This window comes from Trachypithecus francoisi, unplaced genomic scaffold, assembly GCF_009764315.1.
Source record: "Trachypithecus francoisi isolate TF-2019V2 unplaced genomic scaffold, Tfra_2.0 Lachesis_group4, whole genome shotgun sequence".
NCBI lineage: Eukaryota > Metazoa > Chordata > Mammalia > Primates > Cercopithecidae > Trachypithecus > Trachypithecus francoisi.
In genome coordinates this window covers 118,767,890-118,794,359 of record NW_022681469.1, presented here as the reverse complement: position 1 = coordinate 118,794,359, position 26,470 = coordinate 118,767,890, and the positions used below count along the sequence as shown (strand labels likewise).

At 48.8% G+C, this 26,470-nt stretch overlaps 1 protein-coding gene across 3 annotated transcripts; it reads left to right on the top strand.

The window, feature by feature from the left end:
• Window positions 1-24,212, top strand: BCL7B (BAF chromatin remodeling complex subunit BCL7B). 3 transcript variants are annotated; one of them, XM_033192763.1, is made up of 6 exons: window positions 1-504; window positions 5,626-5,701; window positions 16,891-16,987; window positions 20,164-20,334; window positions 22,553-22,632; window positions 23,172-24,212. In XM_033192763.1, exons 1-6 carry the CDS (start codon window positions 413-415, stop codon window positions 23,262-23,264), a joined length of 609 nt encoding a protein of 202 aa, XP_033048654.1. In that variant the 5' UTR covers window positions 1-412; the 3' UTR covers window positions 23,265-24,212. The 3 variants fall into 3 exon arrangements, with proteins under 3 accessions (XP_033048654.1, XP_033048653.1, XP_033048652.1); XM_033192762.1 differs by lacking the exon at window positions 16,891-16,987 and adding an exon at window positions 17,018-17,108 and having other exon boundaries at window positions 261-504; window positions 22,481-22,632; XM_033192761.1 differs by having other exon boundaries at window positions 274-504; window positions 22,481-22,632.
• The last annotated feature ends 2,258 nt before the right edge of the window (window positions 24,213-26,470 follow it).

The following is a 26,470-nucleotide window of genomic DNA, read 5'->3' as shown; positions in this document are numbered from 1 at the left end:
GGACGACAGAGACGGCGCAGGAGCACGGTTCCACAGGGTCAGGTCCCTAACACGCTGGCCAGAGCAGGGAGCCGACCTCCAAACTCCCGGGGAGAAGAACCAGTTGCCCACCGGCAGCACCTCACACCTCGCCCTGACCACAGCACGTGCGCCCGTCCCGCCTCGCACCCTGGCCCGGGTGGGGGCTCAGGGAACTCCCGGGGCGCTCAGGAGGGACGCCCCGGGCGGGGCGCGCAGGCGCGCTGAGGCCGCGAGCCCCAAGGGGCGGGAGGGTGCGCGCGCTTCCTCGCGCACGCGCGCACAGAGGGGGCGACGGCCGCGGTGACGCTGCGGCGGCGGCGGGCGGGCGGCGGCGCGTGATACCCGGTGTCTTGGGAGCAGTGCCCCGGCCCCCGCCGCTCCCGCCGCCGCCATGTCGGGCCGGTCGGTCCGGGCGGAGACCCGCAGCCGGGCCAAAGACGACATCAAGAAGGTGATGGCGGCCATCGAGAAAGTGCGGAAATGGTGAGGGGCCGGAGCTTAGGGGTCTGGCGGGGGTCGCGGGTCCAGGACCTGAGGAGCGCGGGACTGGCGAGTCGGGTGGGAGCCGACCTGCCGGCGCTGGGGGAGGGGGACGCGGGAGAAGACGGGAGGAGGGCGCCGCTGGCGTCGGCGTGAGGTCAGAGGGCGCGACGGCAGCGGCCAATCAGCGGGCCGCCCAGTTCGCGGGCCCGCCCACCTGCTGCGGCTGCGGTCGCGCGCTGCCCGGGAGGGGATGCCGGCTTCCGGCCCGTGCTGGGGCCGCGTAGCCTCGGTGATCCCGCGCCCGGCCCAGCCGGGGGCCAGGCCTCCACTCTTCCTGGGCTTTGGCCCCGCCTGCGTTTCCAAGCTGGCGCTTGATAATATCGGGTATCCCTGGAGTGATTTCAACCCGCCAGGCTGAGAGCTCTGCGTATTCAGGCATTGAAATTGGGTGAGTTTATGGGTTAGTCTATCTGTTAAAGGGAGGAAGCCTGGTGTCATCCAAAGGGAAACCACTCACTATCCCCCAGAACCTGGCCCCTGCGCCGCGAGCTTGGTAGGCATTTTCTCTTGCTGCCCTGACGCCTGTCAGGAGAGTCCTTTGCAAACTGTGTACCAGCCTCCCTTTAATTTCTCTGCTTCTGCTCTTGCTCATTCCCCAGTCCGTTCATCGTCTGCACTGAGTGATTTTATTTTTCTCACTTCCGAGTAGCAGTGGTCTTTTTAAAGTGCACATCCTTACTTGGGAGGCTGTGGTGGGAGGATTGCTGGGACCCAGGAGTTGGAGGCTGCAGTGAGCTATGGTCATGCTACGGCACTCCAACCTGGTCTGCGGCGACAGATCCCATGTCTAAAATGTGCATGGAAGACGCCGGTTGAGCACCTGTTTTGTATCCGGATCTCCGATACACACTGTATCGTTGTGTATCAGAGTCATCACATTAAACTTTCACAGCCAACTTCGTCAACTCTTTTCTATAGCCAATTACTACCAATAATTAAAAACCCAAGTATGGCTAGATGAGGTGGCTCAGGCATGTAATCCCAGCACTTCGGGAGGCTGAGGCGGGTGGATCGCTTGAGGCCAGGAGTTTGAGACCAGCCTGGGCAACATAGTGAGACCCCGTCTCTACAAAAAAATAAAAGTTCAAGTAGATGTTACCTCCCGCCAGGAAGCCTTCCTTAACGTCTCCCACCCCTCACCCTTTACTCCCTTTAAGATCATTGGTACATTGGCCTTTATTTGTATGTTTATCTGTCCATTTCCCCACAAGAGGGAAGTTCCTTCTCTTTTTATGTATGATGGCTTCATATGTAGTTGAGTTTCCGTATAAATAGTTTAATTTACTGATGGTTTTCCTCGTCCACCTTTAATCCTCTGAGATTTTGGTGAAACCTGAGAACAGGCACACCCTTCTCTTCTCCCCATTTTTTTTTTTTTTTTTTTGAGATGGAGCCTCGCTGTCACCCAGGCTGGAGTGCAGTGGCCGGATCTCAGCTCACTGCAAGCTCTGCCTCCCAGGTTCACGCCATTCTCCTGCCTCAGCCTCCCCAGTAGCTGGGACTACAGGTGCCCGCCACCATGCCCGGCTAGTTTTTTGTATTTTTTAGTAGAGACGGGGTTTCACCATGTTAGCCAGGATGGTCTCGATCTCCTGACCTCATGATCCGCCCGTCTCGGCCTCCCAAAGTGTTGGGATTACAGGCTTGAGCCACCGCGCCCGGCCAGCCTCCCTTCTCTCTCTGCTGCTCTTGCTTATTCCCCAATCTGTTCACTGGCACCGAATGATGCTATTTTTCTCTCTTCCAAGTTACAGAGTGATCTTAAAGTGCACAGCTTTATTTGGGAGGCTGTGGTGGGAGGATCGCTGGAGCCCAGGAGTTGAGGCTGCAGTGAACTATGATCCTGCCATGGCACTCCAGCCTGGGCAACAGAGCGAGACCCCATCTGTAAAAAATATATAAAATGTGCATCTTATCCTAGCACCCCTAGTAATGCTTCAGTGGTTCCCTTCTTGCTTTTAGGATAAATACCGAAGAAGGCCTTCCTTCCTACCTCACTTGGCTGGCTCTTTCCCAGGATGTCCACCGTCTTTCCAGTGAAGTCACTCTGCTCTTCCCACCACCTGGCATTCTTCTTCCTCTCTTTTCTCCTCCCTCTTGCCGAGTTAACTCCTAGCACAGCTCAAAAGTTGCTTCCGTAGGTTCACCACTTGAGATTCCCAATCTAGATCAAGTCCCCTTCACAGAACTTTCCACGATTGTATTAGATGGACTCATGAGACAGAGTCTTGCTCTGTCACCCAGGTTGGAGTGCAGTGGTGCAATCTCGGCTCACTGCAACCTCTGCTTCCCAGGTTCAAGCAATTCTGCCTCAGCCTTCTGAGTAGCTGATTGCAAGTGTACACCACCACACCCAGCTAATTTTTGTATTTTTGTAGAGACTGGGTTTCATCATGTTGGCCAGGCTGGTCTTGAACTCCTGACTCCAAGTGGTCCTCCCACCTCGACCTCCCAAAGTGCTGGGATTACAGATGTGAGCCACTGCATCTGGTCTCCTGTATTTGGCTAATTAACCTACAAAAATGGCAATTTGATATGGTTAAACCTAATGATTAAGTGACTAATCTTGAATTGAGCTATTCATGTCTGTTTCCAGATATAAGACAGGGTCTGCGAGGGCAGGGACCATGGATCTTGTTCTCTGCATCGCCAGGTCCTAGCACAGCCTGTTGTAGACTAATTGGTTGAATAAATGAGAAAATGGAGTGGTCTGTTCAGGAATTCTAGTTATTTTCTAAGACTTTAATTCATTCCTTCTGTTACATCACAGTCTCGTTACACTCCCAGTATGTCATTTTTTTTTTTTTTTTGAGACCCAGTGTTGCTGTGTTGCCCAGGCTGGAGTACAGTGGTGTGATCTTGACTCACTGCAGCCTCTGCCTCTGGGGTTCAAGCAATTCTTTCGCCTCAGCCTCCTGAGTAGTCGGGACTACAAGTGTGTGCTACCATGCCCGGCTAATTTTTGTATTTTTAGTGAGGACAGGATTTCACCATGTTGCCCAGGCTGGTCTCGAACTCCTGGGCTCAAGTGATCCACCCACCTCAGCCTTCCAAAGTGCTGGGATTACAGGCGTGAGCCGCCGTGCCTGGCCCTATTACGTCATCATTTGCTGAAGAACATCAACAATTACAACAGCAGTTACTTTTTTTTGCTTTTTTGTGACTTCACATTTGGACTTGACCCTTTGAGAAGTTGGCTCAGATCTGTGACAAAGCAGTTCTCTGCATTTGGCCCTTGTTCCTACTGACAGCAAGCACCTCTTAAGGTATCAGTGGACCTTACAATAAGCAGATTCGTTCTCTGCCTGGAATGCTTAGGGAATAACCTTCTTGGAATGAAGGAGAGGCTGGGCACGGTGGCTCATGCCTGTAATCCCAGCACTTTGGGAGGCTGAAGCAAGAGGATCGCTTGAGCCCAGTAGTTCAAGACCAACCTGGGCAACATGGTGAAACCCTGTCCTTACTAAAAATACAAAAAATTAGCTGGGCATGGTGGCCTGTAGTCCCAGCTACTTGGGAGGCTGAGATGGGAGAGTCACCTGAGCCTGGGATTTTGAGGCCGCAATGAGCGGTGATGACGCCATTGCACTCCAGCCTGGGTGACAGAGGGAGAGCGTATCACACACACACACACACAAAATAGAGCGTTTCCTTTGTTCTGTCTCCTCCACACATTTGTTTGCAGACCTCGAAGGTGCTCTGTGGGCAAGCTCAGAACAGTGGCATTCTAATCTGGTGTAGATAGTTGGGGGTCCTTAGTCATTTAGAGAGTGACCTTGTGCAAGACTTTTATCCCTCTTGCCCCTGTGCTTATTTCATGAGTGTAGTGGACTGATCAACTCTGCCGTTTTTACCCCTTTGGAACACAGCAGGAGACAAAAGGATTTCTACAAAGCTTTGGAACTTCAAAGTTGAAATTTAAAAAATTTCTTTAGACTAGTTTTCTTTTTCTTTATGCAGTCTTAGTAACCCAGAAAGGGAAAGGATCTAACTTTTCACACCCACCACGCCGTACCACCCAGCAGCAGGTGTCTCTCCTGGGATTGTCTGTCCCTTGGAAGAATCTTTAACTGGAAACTAAGTAGGCCAGGTGCAGTAGCTCACGCCTATAATCCCAGCATTTTGGGAGGCCAAGGTGGGCAGATTGCTTGAGGCCAAGAGTTCAAGACCAGCGCGGGCAACAAAGAGAGATTCCCCCCCCCCCCGTCTCTCCAAAAAATAAAAATGTAGCTGGGTGTGGTGGCGTGTGCCTCTAGTCCCAGCTACTCAAGAGGCTGAGGTGGCAGGATCGCTTGAGCCCAGGAGGTCAAGACTGCAGTGAGCTATGATTGTGCCACTTCACTCCAGCCTGGGAGGCAGAACGAGACGCTGTCTCACTAAAACAAACAAAGGAAAGTAGTAATAGAACTCATATATTTGGTAAAGAGAAAAGCAGCCAACGTAACTGACATGCAAGTAAAAAAGAATATGGTGCTGTGTGTGCTACCTTCCAGCCTTATGTCCCACATCTTTTTTTTTTTTTTTTTGAGACAGGATCTCTGTTGCCCAGGCTGGAGTGTGGTGGCGTGATCTCAGTTTACTGCAGCCTCTGCCTCCTGGACTCAAGGGATCCTCCCACCTTAGCCTCCCGAGTAAACTGGGATTACCGGCACACGCCACCACGCCCAGCTACTTTTTGTATATTTTTTTGTAGAGACAGGGTTTCACCATATTGACCAGGATGGTCTCAAACTCCTGACCTCAAGCGATCTGCCCACCTCGGCCTCCCAAAATGTTGGGATTACAGGTGTGAGCCACTGCGCCTGGCCTGTATTTTTTTTTAGAGATGAGGTCTCGCTAAATGGCCCAGGCTGTTCTCAAACTCCTAGGCTTGAGCGATCCTCCTGCCTCAGCTTCCCAAAGTGCTGGGATTACAGGTGTGAGCTACCGTACCCCATCAAGAGGAAGTTCAGAAGGATTCCAGATTGAAGGAGTGATCTGCTGAGTAGTAGAAAAGCACAAGTGATGAGCAGAAAACACATTGCATTGTTTTATCGGTTCTAAGAAATGTCTTTCTTTTAGGGAGAAGAAGTGGGTGACTGTGGGTGACACGTCCCTGAGGATATTTAAGTGGGTTCCTGTGACAGAGAGCAAAGAGGTAAGTGTGGATGAAAATCAAAAGGTACCATTTTGTTTGTTTCTTTATTTGATTGCCTCTTTTTTTATGAGATGGAGTCTCGCTCTGTCACCCAGGCTGGAGTACAGTGGCATGATCTTGGCTCACTGTAACCTCCGCCTCCCGGGTTCACGCAGTTCTCTGCCTCAGCCTCCCGAGTACCTGGGGTTACAGGTATCTGCCACCACACCCAGCTGATTTTTGTATTTTTAGTAGACACGGGGTTTTACCATGTTCAGGCTGGTCTTGAACTCCTGACTTTGTGATCCACCTGCCTCAGCCTCCCAAAGTGCTAGGATTACAGGTGTGAGCCACTGCACCCAGCCTAATTGCCTCTTAATTAAAGGAATTTATTTTCCCAGAATTGAGTGGAAAATACTTCAAGGCACCCGTTACTGGTCCATGCAAGGCCTCTCTTTTTTATTTTCCTTCTTTATTCCTTTCCCTTAACTCAAGCCTCTTTTCCAGGGCTTGACAAACTACAACCCTGGCGTATTCCTTACGTTTGTCAGTATATTTCTATTAGAACATAACTGGCTGGGTGTGGTGGCTCATGCCTGTAATCCCAGCACTTTGGGAGGCCAAGGCGGGCGGATCACTTAAGGTCGGGAGTTTGAGACCAGCTTGGCCAACATAGTGCAACCCCCATCTCTACTAAAAATACAAAAAAATTAGCCGGGCTTGCTGGCGGGCACCTGTAATTCCACCTACTTGGGAGGCTGAGGCAAGGAGAATCGCTTGAACCTATAAGACAGAAGTTACAGTGAGCTGAGATCTCGCCCCTGCACTCCAGCCTAGGGCAACAGTGTGAGACTCATCTCAAAACAAACAAAAAACCAAACACATAATTATGTCCACTGATTTACTTATTGTCTGTGGTGCTTTTGAATTACGATGACAGATTGAGTGGTTGCCATGAGGCCTAATGGCCCATAAAACCTAAAGTATGTATCATCTGGCCCTTTAAGAAAAAGTTTGCTGAGACTTGCTCTTATGCGATTAGCCCCCCACTGTAGTGTGTGTATCATGTGTATATACATCTTTCTAATTCTGATGTAGGCCTTTGTGATTCATCTTTGTTTGGATACTTGCATATTCTTTGAAAATACATAGCGTTGTTTCATATGTGTATTTTTGTTTTTAAACAAAACTTACATATGTACAGCGTTTTGCCAGAAACTCTTTGTATTCTCTTGGACTCCCGCTCTGTCACCCAGGCCAGAGTGCAATGGTGCAAGCTCAACTCACTGCAACCTCCACCTCCCAGGTTCAAGCGATTCTCCTGCCTCAGCCTCCTAAGTAGCTGGGATTAGTAGAGACAGGTTTCACCATGTTGGCCAGGCTGGCCCTGAACTCCTGACCTCAAGTAATCTGCCCGCCTCAGCCTCCCAAAGTGCTGGGATGACAGGCATGAACCACCGTGCCTGACCCAACCTTGTTTTGAGAACCCTCCATGTATCTGTAAATACAAGTAGAATTATTACCTTTGACTCATGCGTTGCATTTTCTTATTTGCAATGAGTACCTTTATCTGTGTATTTTCTGGGTTTTTTTTTTTTTCAGTTTATTTCCAACTTTTTTTTCTAATTGTTTTTTAAAATTTCAAGTATAAAACATACAGAGAAGTATATAAAACATAAATGTACAGTGTATGAATAAATATAAAGCTAACACCCTTGTGAGAACCACTCAGTGTAAAACATAGAGCTTTGCCAAGACCCCAGCAGACCTCTCTGTAGCTCTTCCCATCCTCTTCCTCCTGCCCCTCTAAAGGTAATGACTCTCTTACTTTTGCTTTTCTTACCACTCTCTAGTCATTCATAAACAGTTTTTCCTTTATTACTATTTTTGAGATTTTTTTCCCAGAGACAAAAATCTCACTATGTCACCCAGGCTGGAGTGCAGTGTCATGATCTCCACTCACTGGAGCCTTGACCTCCCAGGCTCAAACAATCCTCCCACCTCAGCCTCCTGAGAATCTGGGATCACAGGCACGTGCCATCGTGCCTAGCTAATTTTTTTTTCTTTCTTCTTCTTTTTCTTTTTTTTTGGCGGGGGGAGAGATGGGAGAGGCCTCATGCACTGACTTCTTACTGTTTTTTTCTACATTTGTTTTTCTTTTTGCTAGAGTACATCCTTCAAGAGTTTTGTGAAAGAGAGCTTCTGTGGGGAAAACTTTCTGAAAATATCTTTGTTTCACTTTCATGTTTAAAATTGATTTTATCTATATATGAAATTCTAGGTTCAAAATTTCTTTTTTTCTGCACTTTGAAGCTATTACTCAATTGTACATCCAGTGTCGCTGTTGAGAAATGTGATGTTATTCCCATTCTTGAGTCTTTGTAGGTGATCCACTTGGCTTCCTGGAAACTTTAGCATTTCTTCTGTCTTTGATCTCCTAGGAATCTAGGAATTCCCTCAAAATATTCTGAAATGTTTTTTTTTCTGTTTATTTTATTTTATTTTATTTTTTTGAGACTGTCTCACTCCATAGCTCATGCTGGAGTACAGTGGTGCAATGATGGTTCACTGTAGCCTCGATTCCTGGGCTCAAGAAATCCTTATGTCTCCACCTCCCAAGTAGCTGAGACTACAGGCACGTGCCACGACGCCTGGCAAACTTTTAAATTATTTGTAGAGACAGGGTCTCGCTGTATTGCCCAGGCTGGTCTCAAACTCCTGACCTCAAGCGATCCTTCTGTCTTGGCCTCCCAAAGTGCTGGGATCACAGGTGTGAGCCACTGCACCCACGCAACTGCTTGCTTGCTTGCTTTTCTTTCCTTCCCCTTGCCCTTCCCCATCCCTTTCCCTTCCCTTCCCCTTCCCTTCCCCTTCCCTTCCATCCTTCCTTGACGGAGTTTTGCTCTTGTTGCCCACTGGAGTGCAAGGCACAATCTCAGCTCACCGCAACCTCCACCTACCGGGTTCAAGTGATTTTCCTGCCTCAGCCTCCCGAGTAGCGCTTGCACCACCACGCCCAGCTAATTTTGTATTTTTGGTAGAGATGGAGTTTCTCCATGTTGGTCAGGCTGGTCTTGAACTCCTGACCTCAGGTGATCCACCCGCCTCTGCCTCCCAAAGTGCTGGGATTACAGGAATGAGCCACCGCGCCTGGCAACCTGCTTTATTTTTTAACTTTTCTCTCATTCATTTCATTTCTCATCTTTTCCTGGTGCATTCTGAGTTTCTCAGCACAGTTTTTGCTCATTAATCTTTTATTTAGCTGTATGTATTTCAATTAATTTCATTCACTTAATTTTTATTTGAGCAAATTATATTTTTCATAACAAATTGCCTCAATTGGTTCTTCCTCAAAACACTTTTTTTTTTTTTTTGAGACAGAGTCTCGCTGTGTCACCCAGGCTGGAGTGCAGTGGCATGATCTCATCTCACGACATCCTCCACCTTGTAGGTTCAAATGATTCTCCTGCCTCAACCTCCTGAGTAACTGGGATTACAGGCATGTGCCACCTTGCCCAGCTAATTTTTTTCTATTTTTAGTAGAGACGGGTTTCACCATGTTGGCTAGGCTGGTCTCGAACTCCTGACCTCAAGTGATTTGCCTGCCTTGGCCTCCCAAAGTGCTGGGATTATAGGCATGAGTCACTGCCCCTGGCTAAAACAACTTTTCGATATTATCCGTATCTTTCTGAGAAGATCTATGTTTAATTTCAGTTCTTCTCTTTCTGATATAGACTGTTCTATTTATCAGGGTGCCTGTATTCCTCCAATCCTGGTGAGTTTTATCTGTTCTCTTACCTTTTATTCCCTTGGGACTCTCAATTGCATTGGCTGGTAATGTATAACTAGGAGGACCGAAGCCTGAGCCGTAGTTTTCCTTTCTGTAAATGAATTTAGGAGGTCGAGGTTAGCCTCAGGGTTCAGCCTCTCCCTTTTGCTCTCTGCTGTCATCTCTGGCTCCAGGAAACCTCCCAGCACCAACCCTACGGACTCTGCCTTTATCTGAGAACAGCCATCCCAAGAAGTTCTAGGATGCCAAACTCATGGAGTTGATGGGGCGTGGTTCCGGAGCAACTGTTTATTCCCTATCCAGCCCTGGCTCTGGTGAGGCCATTACCCATGGGAGTCAAAGGCCAAAGAGTTAAATCTCTTGGGCATTGTGTATAGATAGGAGTAGACGCTGCTAGAAAACCCCCTTCCCTTGGCCAGGTGCGGTGGCTTACGCCTGTAATCCCAGCAGTTTGGGAGGCCGAGGTGGTTGGATTAGCTGAGGTCAGGAGTTCAAGACCAGCCTGGCCAACATGGTGAAACCCCATCTCTACTAAAAATACAAAACATGAGCCAGGCATGGTGGCAGGCACATGTGATTCCAGCCATTCGGGAGGCTGAGGCAGGATAATCACTTGAACCTGGGGAGGCAGAGGTTGCAGTGAGCTGAGATCGTGCCACTGCACTCCAGCCTGGCAAAAGAGCGAGACTCTATCTCAAAAAAAAGACAACCAGGCCAGGCGCGGTGGCTCAAGCCTGTAATCCCAGCCCTTTGGGAGACCAAGGTGGGTGGATCACTAGGGCAGATCATGAGGTCAGGAGATCGAGACCATCCTGGCTAGCACGGTGAAACCCCATCTCTACTAAAAATACAAAAAATTAGCCGGGCATGGTGGCGGGCGCCTGTAGTCCCAGCTACTTGGGAGGCTAAGGCAGGAGAATGGCATGAACCCGTAAGGTGGAGCTTGCAGTGAGCCGAGATCGCGCCACTGCACTCCAGCCTGGGCAACAGAGCAAGACTCCATCTCAAAAAAAAAAAAGAAGAAGAAGAAGAAAACCCCTTTCCCTCCAGCATCCCTCCCAGGGGCTCCTCATAGGCTTGTGTTGGCTGAACTGGGCTCTTGAGGGTCTATCAGTGTATCTCCCCTATGGTGGTCCATAGTGGTGTACTGTCTTCTAGCATAGATTTGTTAGTTTAGGAAAAATGGAAAAGAAAAACACCATGAAGGAGACGAGAGAGTGGGACATGGCTGCTGGGACAGTAAATTGGCACCAACTTTGTACAGGTCACATTAGTCATATATATATATATATATATATATATATGTGTGTGTGTGTGTGTGTGTGTGTATATATGTGTGTGTGTGTGTATATATATGTGTGTGTGTATATATATATATATATATATGTGTGTGTATATATATATATATATCTCCGCTTTCAAAATACCTATTACTTTAATATAGAAGTTTTACCTTTAGGAATTTATCTTCAGGAGATAGTCATGCTGTATTCAAGGTACTTCTACAATGTTGAGTGTTATGGCATTATTCATAATATTTAAAAATCTTGAGGCCAGGCACGGTGACTCACACCTGTAATCCCAGCATTTTGGGAGGCCGAGGCAGGTGGATCACCTGAGGTCAGGAGTTCGAGACCGGCCTGGCCAACATGGCAAAACCCTGTCTCTACCAAAATACAAAAATTAGCTGGGTGTGGTGGCACCCATCTGTAATCTTAGTTATTCAGGAGACTGAGGCTGGAGAATCGCTTGAAGCCAGGAGGTTGAGGCTGCAGTCAGCCAAGATCACGCCACTGCATTCCAGCCTGGACGACAGATTGAGACTCTGTCTCAAAAATAATAATAATATTTTTAAAAGATTGGCCAGATGCAGTGACTCATGCCTGTAATTCCAGCACTTTGGGGGGCCAAGGTGGGAGGATCACTTGAGGTCAGGAGTTCTAGACCAGCCTGGACAATGTAGCAAGATATCGTTTCTACAAAACATTAAATTAAGTTTAATTTAAAAATTATTGGGGGCCGGGCGTGGTGGCTCAAGCCTGTAATCCCAGCACTTTGGGAGGCCGAGACGGGCGGATCACGAGGTCAGGAGATCGAGACCATCCTGGCTAACACGGTGAAACCCCGTCTCTACTTAAAAAAAAATACAAAAAACTAGCCGGGCACGAGGCGGGCGCCTGTAGTCCCAGCTACTCGGGAGGCTGAGGCAGGAGAATGGCGTAAACCCGGGAGGCGGAGCTTGCAGTGAGCTGAGAACCGGCCACTGCACTCCAGCCTGGGCGGCAGAGCAAGACTCCTTCTCAGAAAAAAAAAAAAAAAAAATTATTGGGTAGGCCGGGCGCGGTGGCTCAAGCCTGTAATCCCAGCACTTTGGGAGGCCGAGACGAGCGGATCACAAGGTCAGGAGATCGAGACCATCCTGGCTAATACGGTGAAACCCTGTCTCTACTAAAGAATACAAAAAACTGGCCGGGAGACGAGGCGGGCGCCTGTAGTCCCAGCTACTTGGGAGGCGGAGGCAGGAGAATGGCGTGAACCTGGGAGGCGGAGCTTGCAGTGAGCTGAGATCTGGCCACCGCACTCCAGCCTGGGCGACAGAGCCAGACTCCGTCTCAAAAAAAAAAAAAAAATTATTGGGTGGAGGGTAGGAGGAGGGAGAGGATCGGCAAAAATAACTAGGGTACTAGACTTAATACCTGGGCGATGAAGTAATCTGTTTTTTTTTTTTTTTTTTTGAGATGGAGTCTCGCTCTGTCCCCCAGGCTGGAGTGCAGTGGTGCAATCTTGGCTCACTGCAAACTCCGCCTCCCGGGTTCACACCTTTCTTCTGCCTCAGCCTCCAGAGTAGCTGGGACTACAGGCGCCCGCCACAGCGCCCGGCTAATTTTTTGTATTTTTAGTAGAGACGGGGTTTCACCATGGTCTCGATCTCCTGACCTTGTGATCCGCCCGCCTCAGCCTTCCAAAGTGCTAGGATTACAGGCGTGAGCCACCGCGCCCGGCCTCAAGTATTCTGTGTAACAAACCCCCGACACAAGTTAACATATGTAACAAACCTGTACATGTACCCCTGAACTTAAAATAGAAGTTAAAAAAAAAAAAAATTAGGCCAGTTGCAGTGGCTCACGCCTGTAATCCCAGAACTCAGGAGGATCTCTTGACACCGGGAATTTGGGACCACCTTGGAAAACACAGTGAGACGTTGTCTCTACAAAAAAATAATTAGCCTGGTGTGGTGCCACATGCCTGTAATCCCAGCTACTTGGAAGGCTGAGGCGGAAGAACTGCTTGAGCCCGGGAGTTTAAGACTGTAGTGAACTATGATCATGCCACTGCACTCCATCCTTGGGGATAGAGGGAGACCCTCTCAAAAAAGTAAAAAAATAATAAAAATTACAAGCAAAGTAAAAACGATTGTACATAATTCACTAAGTGATTGTGCACCCATACCTTGTAAAGCCTTGTAACTATGATAAAAGATGTTATCGTTGGGCATGGTAATGCTGTCCTATAGACCCAGCTACTCGGGAGGCTGAGACAGGATAATCACTTGAGCCCAGGAGCTGGAGGCTGTAGTGTGCAATGATGGTGCCTGTGAACAGCCACTGGACTCCAGCCTGGGCAACATAGCGAGACCCCATCTCTCTTTAAAAAAAGAGAGAGAGAGATTTTGTTAGCATTATTCATTGGGTTAGGAGAATGTTTATAGTATGGTGAGTGGGGAGGGGAAGCAAGTTTATGCTGTATTAGGACCCTTTTTCTTTTTTTTTTCTCGAGACAGTCTTGCCCTGACGCCCAGGCTGGAGTGCAATGACATGATCTTGGCTCACTGCAGCCTCCACCTCCTGGGTTCAAGTGATTCTCCTACTTCAGCCTCTCAAGTAGCTGGGACTACAGGCACCTGCCACCATGCCCAGCTAATTTTTGTATTTTTAGTAGGGATGGGGTTTTGCCATGTTGGCCAGGCTAGTCTCAAGCTCCTGATCTCAGGTCCTCAGGTGATTCACCTGCCTCGGCCTCCCAAAGTGCTGCGATTACAGGCGTGAGCCACTGCGCCCGGCCTATTATGACTCTTTTTCACACAAATATATGTTCGTATTGTGGCTAGTCATATAGATGATTTTCCTTTTCTGTATTTTCAGAATTCCCTGTAGTGAATACAAATTTTGTATCAACACAGAACCATTAAAATAAATATAAATGAGATATCAGAAAAAAGTGATGATAAAGCCAAAAGTTGGCGTCAGTGCTATATGAAACTGTGCATCAGATACATTGCCACATCCTTTTTGAAAGCAGTGAGGCTCCAAAAAAACCTGTAAAAGTAATGGTCAGGTGTGGTGGCTCACGCCTGTAATCCCGGCACTTTGGGAGGCCGAGACAGGTGTATCACTTGAGGTCAGGAGTTCAAGACCAGCCTGGTCAACATAGTGAGACCTTGTCTCTACCTGAAAATACAAAAAATTAGCTGGGTATGGTGGCGCATGCCTGTAATCCCAGCTACTTGGGAGGCTGAGGCAGAAGAATCGCTTGAACCTGGGAGGCGGAGGTTGCAGTGAGCCGAGATTGAGCCAGTGCACATCAGCCTGGGCAACAGAGCGAGACTCCATCTCAAAATAAAATAATAAAATAAGATATGATAAGATAAAATAAAATAATCAGACCAGGCACAATGGCTCACACCTATAATCCCAGCACTTTGGGAGGCCCAGGCCTTGCAGTGGAGCTTGCAGTGAGCTGAGATCGCACCACTGCACTCCATCCTGGGTGACTCCACTGCAGGCGGAGCTTGCAGTGAGCTGAGATTGCACCACTGCACTCCATCCTGGGTGACAGAGTGAGACTCAGTCTCAAAAAATAAAATAAAATAAAATATAAATTAGCCAGCGTAGTGGCATGTGGCTATGGTCCCAGCTACTTGGGAGGCTGAAGTAGGAGGATCGCTTGCACCTGGGGGTTCAAGGCTGTGTGATGAGCTATGATTGTACCACTGCACTCCAGTCTGGGTGGCAGAGCAAGACCCGGTTCCAAAAAAAAAATGAATAGAAATAAAAGATGCAAAACTAAATGTCCAGTATTTGGGAAGTGATTAAGTGAATCATGGAAATATTAAGCAATCATTAAAAATGTTGATTGGGTACAGTGGCTCACATTTGTAATCCCAGCACTTTGAGAGGCCGAAGCAGGCGGATCCCTTGACCTCAGGAGCTTGAGACCAGCCTGAGCAACATGATGAAATCCTGTCTCTACAAAAATTAGCTGGGCATGGTGATGTGCACATGTGGTCCCAGCTACTCAGGGAGGTTGGGGTAGGAGGATCACTTGAGCCCAGGAGGCGGAGGTTGTAGTGAGCCGTGATTGTGCCCCTACATTCTAACCTGGGTGACAGAGCGAGACCTTGTTTCACATAAAAAAAAAAGAAATTTATGTAATATATGTAATAGTAAAGTGTTTGCAATTACATGGAAATTATATCTGAAAAATGAAGGAAAGGACACAGGGACCCATAACTGTGCAGCTGATTTACTCCAGAGGTAAGATTGAGTTACGGGCCGGGCGCGGTGGCTCGCGCCTGTAATCCCAGCACTTTGGGAGGCTGAGGCAGGCGGATCACGAGGTCAGGAGATTGAGACCATCCTGGCTAACACAATGAAACCCTGTCTCTACTAAAAAATACAAAAAATTAGCCGGGTGTGGTAGCGGGCGCCTGTAGTCCTAGCTACTTGGGAGGCTGAGGCAGGAGAATGGCGTGAACCCGGGAGGCGGAGCTTACAGTGAGCTGAGATCCGGCCACTGCACTCTAGCCTAGGCGACAGAGCGAGACTCTGTCTCAAAAAAAAAAAAACAAACAAAAAAATTGAGTTATTAACAAAAATTATGTTACTAATACAATACATCTACCAGAAATGTATAAAAAGTATGAACTGGTAAATTTGAGGCTGCTCAGATTTAAACTTTTGGCTTTTGGGATGCTCTCATTTTCATATGCCTGGATTTACTCTGGGCTTTTTTTGTGTGTTTTTGTTTTTTTTTGAGATAGGGTCTAACTCTGTTGCCCAGGCTGGAGTGCACATAGCTCACTGCAGCCTTGAACTCTCAGGCTCAAGCAATCCTCCCAACTCAGCCTTCTCAGTAGCTGGGACCATTGGCATATGCCGCCATACGTGGCTAATTTTTTATTTTTTGTAGAGATGGTGTCTTACTATGTTGCCCAGGCTGGTCTCAAACTCCTGGGCTCAAGCGATCCTCTCACTTCAGCCTCCTCAAGTGCTGGGATTACAGGCATAAGCCACTGTGCCTGGTCCTTTGGCTTTCTTGTTGCAAGCTGGTACTTACCTGCCCACTGTGGTTGCCCTGCACTTATAACCTATATCTTTCTTGGAACAAATGTTATAGGTAAAAATAGACATGGGGTGATCATTTTTTTTGGGGGGTTTTTTTGTTTGTTTCTTTTTGAGATGGAGTTTTGCTCTTTCGCCCAAGCTGTTATAAAGTGGTGGAATCTCGGCTCACTGCAACCTCCACCCCACAGGTTCAAGCAATTCTCCTGTCTCAGCCTCCAGAGTAGCCGGAATTATAGGCACATGCCACCACGCCAGGCTAAGTTTTGTATTTTTATTATTTATTTATTTATTGTTTTATTTTAATTTTTTTTTAGATGAAGTCTCGCTCTGTAGCCTATGCTGGAGTGCAGTGGTGCCATCTTGGTTCACTGCAACTTCCACCTGAAGCAGTTCTTCTGCCTCAGCCTCCCAAGTAGCTGGGATTACAGGCACGTGCCACCACACTTGGCTGCTTTTTGTATTTTTAGTAGAGACAGGGTTTCACAATGTTGGCCAGGCTGGTCTCGGACTCCTGACCTCAGGTGATCCATCCATCTTGGCCTCCCAAAGTTCTGGGATTATAGGCATGAGCCACTGTGCCCGGCCGGGGTGATCATTTTGAATGGATGAGGCTGACGGATCAGGAATAGAGCTAGCCCGGGCCCATTTGTCCTGTCACTGTGTTACACGAGGTTCCTCCGCCTCTCACTTTTTTTCCCATTCGGCTACTGAAACAGGAATCTTTCTCAAATGAGTGTTTTGTATTTCTTGCCCTTTCATATAGAGAAGGGTTGCCTGAGCAGTTTGATCAGGGCAGGAGAGGGATACTATAGGACATTCTAGTTGAAGTGTATATATCTGCCTGTTGCTTATGATTCATGATATTCCTGCTGGAAGGGTTCATTTTTTCTGAGGCTTGAGGAGAAGTGCCTTGTCCAGGATTCTGTTTTTCTTTGGGTCCTTGGATTCTCACGCTGCTGTCATTTTTTCTGTTCAGTCCTAATCCAGACCTCTGTGGTCTGTCACATAGCACCCTCCTCCCTCTCTGTGAGTCTCCTGCTTGGCTCTGTCATATTCCTCTTTTTTTCCTTTTCTAGAAAGAAAAGTCAAAATCGAACAGTTCAGCAGCCCGAGAACCTAATGGCTTTCCCTCTGATGCCTCAGCCAATTCCTCTCTCCTTCTTGAATTCCAGGGTGAGTTGCATCTCTGTGTCTTCCTTGCAGGAGAACAAAAACTTGGATGAATGCATTAATAAGAAGAATTGGCCGGGTGCAGTGACTCACGCCTGTAACCCCAGCGCTTTGGGAGTCCGAGGTGGGCAGGTCACCTGAGATCAGGAGTTCAAGACGAGCCTGGCCAACATGGTGAAACCCAGTCTCTACTAAAAATACAACAAATTAGCTGAGCGTGATGGCGCGCGCCTGTAATCTCAGCTACTCGTGGGGCTGAGACAGGAGAATTGCTTGATCCCAGGAGGTGGAGGTTGTGGTGAGCCGAGATCGCACCACTGCACTCCAGCCTGGGCTGCAGAGTGAGACTTCGTCTCAAAAAAAAAAAAAAGAATTCTGTGTATCAATTCAGCGCCTGCTTTTTCGCTGGTATTTTGCTAGGCACTTGACCTAAATCTTTTCATTTAAACTTCACAGTAACACTGCAAGATAGATAATGGGATCCTCGTTTTCCAGTGAAGGAAACTGAGGCTCAGAGAGGTTAAGTTACATGTCTGAAGTTACATAACTTGTAAATGACAGACTCCGTGTCAGGTCCTGATTGTCTGAATCAGAAGCTTTTTTTTAGATTGTACTTCATTTTTTATTTTTTGTAGAGATAGAGTCTGGCTATGTTGCCCAGGCTGGCCTTCAACTCCTGGCCTCAAGCAGTCCCCCGGCCTTGGCCTTCCAAGGTACAAGCAAGAGCCGCTGCACCTGGCCTAGACTGTATGTTTTGTGATAGTGGCTTAGAGAAGGCTACCCAAAGCCGAAGCTTTTGCTTACCCACTGTTTGGACATGTTCTGCCTCCTAAACCAATCCCGCTGGGTCAGCACTATAGTCATGATACTGCCTTTTACGTTTACCTGCTAGGTACTGTCTACAAAGCACTTTTACTTTACTGTCTCATTTTTACCCATGTATCAGCCTGTGATATAAACCAGGCAGTTATTATCATCCCTATTTAAGGAAACAGATGCTCAGGGAGGAACAGTGTTTTGTTTAAGTTCAAAAGTGACAGCTTTATTCATTTGGTAACAAAATGCTACTTCCATTTTAGTGTGGGTATTAAAGGTCTTTGTAGGAGTCAAGACTAGGGTGAGTTTATGACTTTCTCTTCAAAACCAGATTTGAGCTAACCCAGCGTGTAGTTATCCCTTCCCCACCTCTTTCCCAGGCCCCACCAAGGTCAACCATATGCTGTTGGAAAGGGAACACCGACGTGTGTTCAGTAGTCACAAAGCTCTGGGAGACATATGAACCTCCATTTCCTCAGTCTGGCCACCATCTCCTCCTTTTCATTTAGTAAATACCATGAACTGTATGCGGGTACTGTGCATTGCACTGGGAATCAAGGACAAGGGAGCTACAGAGCCTGTCCACAGAGGCTCACGGGAGGACGCACGTGTGCGAAATGGTAAATGCAAGCGTGCATAGGCTATCATGGGAGAGTAAGAGAAGTTGGTCATTTCCACCCATGCGAGCCAGGGAGGCAGGGCTCTGTGGAGGAAGTGATGTCTGGACTGTGTTGGGAGGTCTGGGGCTTTCCAAGACAAGAGAAGGCAGCCTAGTCAAGGAATAGCTGGGCAGAAGCACCCATGCTTGACGAAGCTTTTGGGTAAGGGTCCAGCCTGCCTGGAGCTGAGGATGCTGTGGGAGAACAGTTCTCCTGTGGGAGAACAGCAGGCACTGAGGCCAGAGATCAGAAAGGACTTCCTATGTTGCAACAAGGCCAACTCGTGCCTGTCCTAAGAAGTACTGGGTATGGCCGGGCATAGTGGCTCACGCCTGTAATCCCAGCACTTTGGGAGGCTGAGGTAGGCGGATCACCTGAGGTCAGGAGTTCAAGACCAGCCTGGCCAACATGGTAAAACCCTGTCTCTAATAAAAATACAAAATTATCCGGGCGTAGTGGCGCAAACCTGTAATCCCAGCTACTCAGGATGCTGAGGCAGGAGAATCGGTTGAACCCGGGAGGCAGAGGTTGTGGTGAGCCAAGATCGCGCCATTGCACTCCATCCTGGGCAACAAGAGCGAAATTTTGTTTCAAAAAAAAAAAAAAACAATACTGGGTATGACATTTCTCCCTTAGGCAGCAGTGGAGCGTTGAAGGGTTTAGAAAGGTCTCTCTGGAAGTGGTTTGCAGTTCAGTTTAAGGTACATGAGACTGGAGGCAGGGCGGTGAGGTAGGTAGCTGTTGCAGGAGGCCAGGCTAGAGATGAGGAGGCTTGAACTGAAGCAGTAGGAGAGGAAGGAATGAGCATAAATGATACCAGAGCAGGAGGGGAAACACTTTGGTGACTGACTGCTGTAGGTGCAGCAGAGGAAGGCATTGGTGACTCTTACTTTTTTCTTTTTTTAAAATTATTATTTTTATTTTTTGAGATGGAGTCTCGCTGTGTCACTCAGGCTGGAGTGCAGTGATGCAATCTCAGCTCACTGCAACCTCCACCTCCCGGGTTCAAGCGATTCTCCCACCTCAGCCTCCCAAGTGGCTGGAATTACAGGCGCGTGCCATCATGCCCAGCAAATTTTTGTATTTTCAGTAGAGACGGTTTTACCATGTTGGCCAGGCTGGTCTCGAACTTCTGACATCAAGTGATCCGCCCACCTTGGCCTCCCAAAGTGCTGGGATTACAGGTGTGAGCCACCGCACTCGGCCTGGTAACTCTTAAGTTTTGAAATTTGGTGGTGACTTTAAGCCTTCAGGCAGAACTCCCAGGTGCTAATCTGTCAGTCCTTGGGGCAGTCAGGCAGCTGAAGCCTGAGCTCACCACCTTCAGACACCACCAGCCTCCTTCAGGTGCCCAAGGGTGCCTGACAAATGTCATTTTCTACACATCTTGTGATGTGAGAAGGATTGAGAAGTACTGACCAGAGACACAGCTACACCCCTCCCTTCTACAAGCTGCAATCAGTGGATAATAAAGAAGCGTTTAATAAGCCTATCCTGACCTTCCCAAAGTATAATGTTGCATAAACATAGATTCTGGCTGCCTCTGGTACTTATAATCTATGTCATGTAGGCTGGGCACAATTATTATTATGCTCAGTTGTATCCTTGACTGCCTAAAGTGATGCCAGGCCCTTGGCTGTCCAGAGTTCCTCTTGAGGAGAATGACCACACTCAGCTGCTGCCTTTGTTCTGTTTGGTTTTCAGATGAAAACAGCAACCAGAGTTCTGTGTCTGACGTCTATCAGCTGAAGGTGGACAGCAGCACCAACTCAAGCCCCAGCCCCCAGCAGAGTGAGTCCCTGAGCCCAGCACACACCTCCGACTTCCGCACGGATGACTCCCAGCCCCCAACCCTGGGCCAGGAGATCCTGGAGGGTGAGTCGTGGTTGGCCCAGGATGAGTTTCCTAGAAGGGCCTTGCTTCCTGCTCTTGTTGCGTCTCATCTTTAGAGTAACAGGCTCAAGAGAGCGCTTCAGAGCCAGGCGGCACCAAGCCCTTTCTCACCAGCTTGGGATATTTTGAGGAATGATTATATTTTCCCCTTTCACAGAGTGAAGGGAGAAAACAAGCATTAGAGTTGAGTGCCAGGCTCTGTGGAAGGAACTTGGGTATTTGACACCTGGTATAATTCTCTTAAAAATCCTGTGAGGTGGCAGCTATTGTCTTCTTTTTTTGTTTGTTTTTTTTTTTTTTTTTTTTTTTGAGGCGGAGTCTCACTCTGTCGCCCGGACTGGGGTGCAGTGGCCGGATCTCAGCTCACTGCAAGCTCCGCCTCCCGGGTTTACGCCATTCTCCTGCCTCAGCCTCCCGAGTAGCTGGGACTACAGGCGCCCGCCACCTCGCCTGGCTAGTTTTTGTATTTTTAGTAGAGACGGGGTTTCACCATGTTAGCCAGGATGGTCTCGATCTCCTGACCTCGTGATCCGCCCGTCTCGGCCTCCCAAAGTGCTGGGATTACAGGCTTGAGCCACCGCGCCCGTCCTGTCTTCTTTTACAGATGAGGAAAATGAACATTCAAGGCTTAGAAAGATTAAATTGGGCTGGGCACGGTGGCTCACACCTGTAATCCCAGCACTTTGGGAGGTCTAGGTGAGCGGGTCACTTGAGGCCAGGAGTTCAAGACCAGCCTGACCAACATGACAAAACCGTGTCTCTGCTAAAAACATAAAAAATTTAGTTGGGCATGGTGGCATGTGCCTGTAATCCCAGCTGCTCTGGAGGCTGAGGCAGAAGAATCGCTTGAACCTAAGAGGCAGAGGTTGCAGTGAGCTGGGATCACACCAGTGCATTCTTACCTGGGCAACAGAGTGAGACTCCATCTCCCAAAAAAAAAAAAAAAAAAAAAAAAGGCCTGGCATGGTGGCTCACATCTGTAATCCCAGCACTTTGGGAGGCCGAAGCAGGTGGATCACCTGAGGTCAAGAGTTGGAGACCAGCTTGACCAACATGGTAAAACCCCATCTCTACTAAAAATACAAAAATTAGCCAGGTGTGGTGGCACATGCCTGTAATCCTAGCTACTCGGGAGGCTGAGGCAGGAGAATCACTTGAACCCAGGAGGCAGGGGTTGCAGTGAGCCGAGATTGCACCACTGCACTCCAGCCTGGCGACAGACCTAGATTCCATCTCAAAAAAAAACAGTGAAAGGTTAAATCGCTTGTCTAAGATCACATGGCCGTCTAGTTACTGTTGGAATGAATGTCACTTTAAGTCCTTCTGTCTTCAGCATTTTTGCTGTCTGCATCACATCCTGCTAAATTTTTTTCCTTTCCTTTTTTTTTTTTTTTTTTTTTTTAAGAGAGAGGGTCCTGCTCTGTTGCCTAGGCTAGAATGCAGTGGCTGATTCTTAGCTCACTGCAGTCTTGAACTCCTGGGGTCAAGTGATCCTCTTGCCTCAGACTCCCTAGTAGTAGGATTGTAGGCCTGTGCCACCATGCCTGGCTATCTTTTAATTTTTTGTAGAAATGGAGTCTCACTATGTTGCCCAGGCTGGTCTTGAACTCCTGGGCTCAAGCGATCCTCCCACCTCAGCCTCCAGAGTAGCTGGGATTATAGGCGTGAGCTGCCATGCCCGACCCAGGTTTCTTGTTATAATATAGATATATAGATGTGGCTTAGGCCCTTGTTAGCTTTCCTGTGCTGTGACCCATTAACAGCCAACTACAAAATGGAACTTGTTTCTCCATGGGAAATGCCAATTGTAGTTAATATTTATTGTGTTCTTACTATTTGGCATGCACTGTTCTTAGCTCCTGTGTTTATTACTTCATCTAGTCCTCACAGCAACTCTCAGAAAACTGGGAGATTGAGTTAGAGTCATAATGTTTGGGCTGGAGGATGACAAGATGAGCGGATTTGTGGCTTCCAGATATCTCCAGCCCAGCAGAGATGGCCCTCTGCAGTCTAGCAGTATTTTGCCCTTCCACCATTCATGGCTGTGACCTGGTCCAGCTGGGCCCTGAATGAATGTTTGCTTCTCAGGCCAGTATTCTCCCCTCCTCACCAAGCCACCTCCACACAGCTCTAAGGAAGCTCCCCCAGGTCCAGGCCTCAGGGGACCCCTGCCCTCAGGCCGACCCTGCTGCCTTTTCAGAGCCCTCCCTGCCCTCCTCGGAAGTGGCTGATGAACCTCCCACCCTCACCAAGGAAGAACCAGTTCCACTAGAGACACAGGTAAGCAGTCACTTTGGGGTTTCTAGTTTTTCATTTGTTTGGTTTGAGGCAGGGTCTCGCTGTTGCCCAGACTAGAGTGCAGTGGCACAATCTTGGCTCACTGCAACCTCCACCGCCTCCCGGGTTCAGGTGATTCTCCTGTCTCAGGCTCCTGAGTAACTGGGATTACAGGCGCCCACCACCACACCTGGCTAATTTTTGTATTTTCAGTAGAGACGGGATTTCACCATGTTGGCCAGGCTGGTCTCGAACTCCTGAGCTCAAGTGATCTGCCCATCTCAGCCTCCCAATGTGCTGGGATTACAGGTGTGAGCCACTGTGCTGGCCAAGCTTCCCAGTTTCTAAGTCAAAAAACCAGGAAAGACTGGATGTGGGCTTGGATCTGCAGCGCTGGAAATGAGTCCCGAGGTTGTAGGCAGGGGAGGAAGTTTGATCATCTGCTGGAAGGAGCAGGGTGGGCATCCCATTATAATTCAGGTGGTGGGAAGGTTCTGGTTGGGAGGGCTGGCCCTGGCATTCCATGCTCTGCCTGCCCCTAGGTCGTCGAGGAAGAGGAAGACTCAGGTGCCCCACCCCTGAAGCGCTTCTGTGTGGACCAACCCACAGTGCCGCAGACGGCGTCAGAAAGCTAGCACTGTCTTGGCCCTCCGCCTCCTGACCCTGCCTCTATTTATTGCATTCTGGTTCTGGCCGCGCTGCGTTGCTGGGGTAAGGGCAAGCACTGGGGTCGAGAGCCTGCACACATAAGCCTTCCGGGCTGGAAGGCTGGCGTAGGACTTGGGGCTGTAGCATCATCTTCCCGTCCCTGGCACCTGTGTCTACTGGCTCCTGAGAAGAGGAGCGCTCATGTCTTTTTTGCACCCCAAGTTGGCTGGAGCATCGGCCACCCCAAGATTCATCTGTCACCTGCAGGCAGCAGTCTCTGCTCCAGAATCTCTGGACAGAGCTGCTGGCAGCTTCTGCGAGAAGAGAGAGATGTGGAAGGCACCCTCTAGAAGAGAGTGTGCCTCAGGTTACTTGAACTTGAATAGAGACTGTAGACTCCCGGACTTTCCCCTAGGACTGGGGGCCCTGTAGGCTGCTGTTGGAGAAGGACTGGGTAGAGACGTTGGAGGGAAGGGAAGGGCTTTTCTCCACACAAGGGCAGAGAGTCTGTCTAGATTTCTTGCTGTCCTGCCAGTTCCACCCATGCCTGAGGTGGTCCTGCCTCTCACGGGCACCCTAGCTGCTGACAGTCCTTTGTGGCCGCCGTCCCCATCCCCTGCCCTCAGCACACACGTCCGCACACACAGCTTTCTTTGTTCTCACCTGTACCTGTCATTCCAACATCCCTGCCTCTTGCCACAAACTGCCCCAGCAAGAATTTGAGGTTCTGACAACAGTACCCATCCCCCACAGTACCTCTTCAGCTCAGTTTCTAGAAAGCTCCCTTTTCTTTGAAATCTGCATGTTGAATTGAACTTTGTGATTTTATTTTTTGTTTCAAAAAAGTTTAAGAAAATGGAAATGGGCAACAGTGAGTGAAGACATATTTTAGCACTGAATAGAATATTTTTAAAATTAAACTATTTGAAATATGTCCTGTTGGTATCTGAGTGCTTCCTTCTTGAAGGTTGCAGAGTTGGGTGGCGGTGGTGGCTGAGTGCTTGTGGGATCACTGTGGGCTGGGCCTGCCCATCCTTTCACTCCCACAGTGTGGACTTCATGACAGTGATTTCCAGCCTCCCTTTGAAGCTGTCACGTAGTTCAAATTATGCTTCTTGCTGGGCGCAGTGGCTCATACTTCTTATCCCAGCACTTTGGGAGGCCGAGGCAGGAGGATCACTTGAGGCTAGGAGTTTGAGACCAGCCTGGGCAACATAGCAAGACCCTATCTCTATCTAAACAATATTTTAAAATTAAAACATAACAGCCAGGCCAGGCGTGGTGGCTTACACCTATAATCTTAGCACTTTGGGAGGCCGAGGTGGGTGGATCACCTGAGCTCAGGAGTTCGAGACCAGCCTGACCAGTAAGGTGAGACCCTGTCTCTACTAAAAATATAAAAATTAGCCAGGCATGGCGGCAGGCACCTGTATTCCCAGCTCCTTGGGAGGCTGAGATAAGAACTGCTTGAACCTGGGAGGTGGAAGTTGCAGTGGGCCAAGATTGCGCCACTGCACTGCAGCCTGGGTGACAGAGCGAGACTCCATCTCAAAAAAACAAAACCAAATTCCATCCCTGTGTACACCAAATGCAACCCATGGACGTGTTTTCCACAGATGCAAGTAGTTCAGAGGGATTCATGAGTTCTTTTTTTTTCCCTTGTGGTAAAATACACATAACATAAAAGGTCTTTTGTTTGTTTTTTGAGACAGTCTCGCTCTGTCACCCAGCAGGCGGGAGTACAGTGGTGTGTTCTTGGCTCATTGCAACCTCTGCCTTCTGGGTTCAAGCGATTCTCATGCCTCAGCCTCCCAAGTAGCTGGGATTACAGACGTGCCACCACGTCTGACTAATTTTTGTAATTTTAGTAGAGATTGGGGTTTCACCATGTTGGCCAGGCTGGTTTCGAACCCCTTAGGATCCCAAAGTGCTGGGATTACAGGCGTGACCCACTGCACCTGGCCAAGAGTTACTTTTGTCACTGTTGTCCAGTGTGCATTTCAGTGGTACTGAGTACTGAGTACATTCACAGTGCTGAGCAGTCCCTACAGTCCAGCTCCAAACTTTTTTATTACCCCGAATGGAAACCTCATGTCCAGTTAGCATCGTTCACCATCTTCCCCTCCCCTCGGACCTTGGCAGCCACAGATCTGTTTATTTCCCAGAGTGATTCCCCTCATTTCTCACAGGGGCTCCAGGTGTCACGGATTAGACTATAATCCAAGTTCTACTGTTACGTCTTTTTTTTTTTTTTTTTGAGACGGAGTCTCGCTCTGTCGCCCGGGCTGGAGTGCAGTGGCCGGATCTCAGCTCACTGCAAGCTCCGCCTCCCGGGTTCACACCATTCTACTGCCTCAGCTTCCCGAGTAGCTGGGACTACAGGCGCCCGCCACCTCGCCCGGCTAGTTTTTTGTATTTTTTAGTAGAGACCGGGTTTCACCGTGTTAGCCAGGATGGTCTCGATCTCCTGACCTCGTGATCCGCCCGTCTCGGCCTCCCAAAGTGCTGGGATTACAGGCTTGTGCGCACTGCGCCCGGCCTGTTCTGTCTTATTTTATTTATTATTATTATTTTTTTGAGACGGTCTCGCTCTGTTGCCCAGGCTGGCAGTGGCGGGATCTCGGCTCACCGCAAGCTCCGCCTCCTGGGTTCACACCATTCTCCTGCCTCAGCCTCCTGAGGAGCTGGAACTACAGGCGCCTGCCACCACACCCGACTAATTTTTTGTATTTTTAGTAGAGATGGGGTTTCACTCTGTTAGCCAGGATGGTCTCGATCTCCTGACCTCATGATCCGCCCACCACGGCCTCCCAAAGTGCTGGGATTACAGGTGTGAGCCACCGCACCTGGCCCCTGTTTTATCTTTTCTTAAAAAACAGGCCGGGCGCGGTGGCTCAAGCCTGTAATCCCAGCACTTTGGGAGGCCGAGACGGGCGGATCACTAGGTCAGGAGATCGAGACCATCCTGGCTAACACCGTGAAACCCCGTCTCTACTAAAAAATACAAAAAACTAGCCGGGCGAGGTGGCGGGCGCCTGTAGTCCCAGCCACTTGGGAGGCTGAGGCAGGAGAATGGCGTAAACCCGGGAGGCGGAGCTTGCAGTGAGCTGAGATCCGGCCACTGCACTCCAGCCGGGGCTAGAGCGAGACTCCGTCTCAAAAAAAAAAAATAAAATAAAATAAATAGGGCTGG

Bases quoted from the DNA above. Each gene is read 5' to 3' on its own strand.
- BCL7B (XM_033192761.1), top strand. From the start codon at position 413: ATGTCGGGCCGGTCGGTCCGGGCGGAGACCCGCAGCCGGGCCAAAGAC. The intron at 16,988-20,163 runs GTGAGTTGCATC...TTTGGTTTTCAG, and splicing joins TCTCCTTCTTGAATTCCAGG to ATGAAAACAGCAACCAGAGT. The intron at 20,335-22,480 runs GTGAGTCGTGGT...ACCTCCACACAG, and splicing joins GGGCCAGGAGATCCTGGAGG to CTCTAAGGAAGCTCCCCCAG.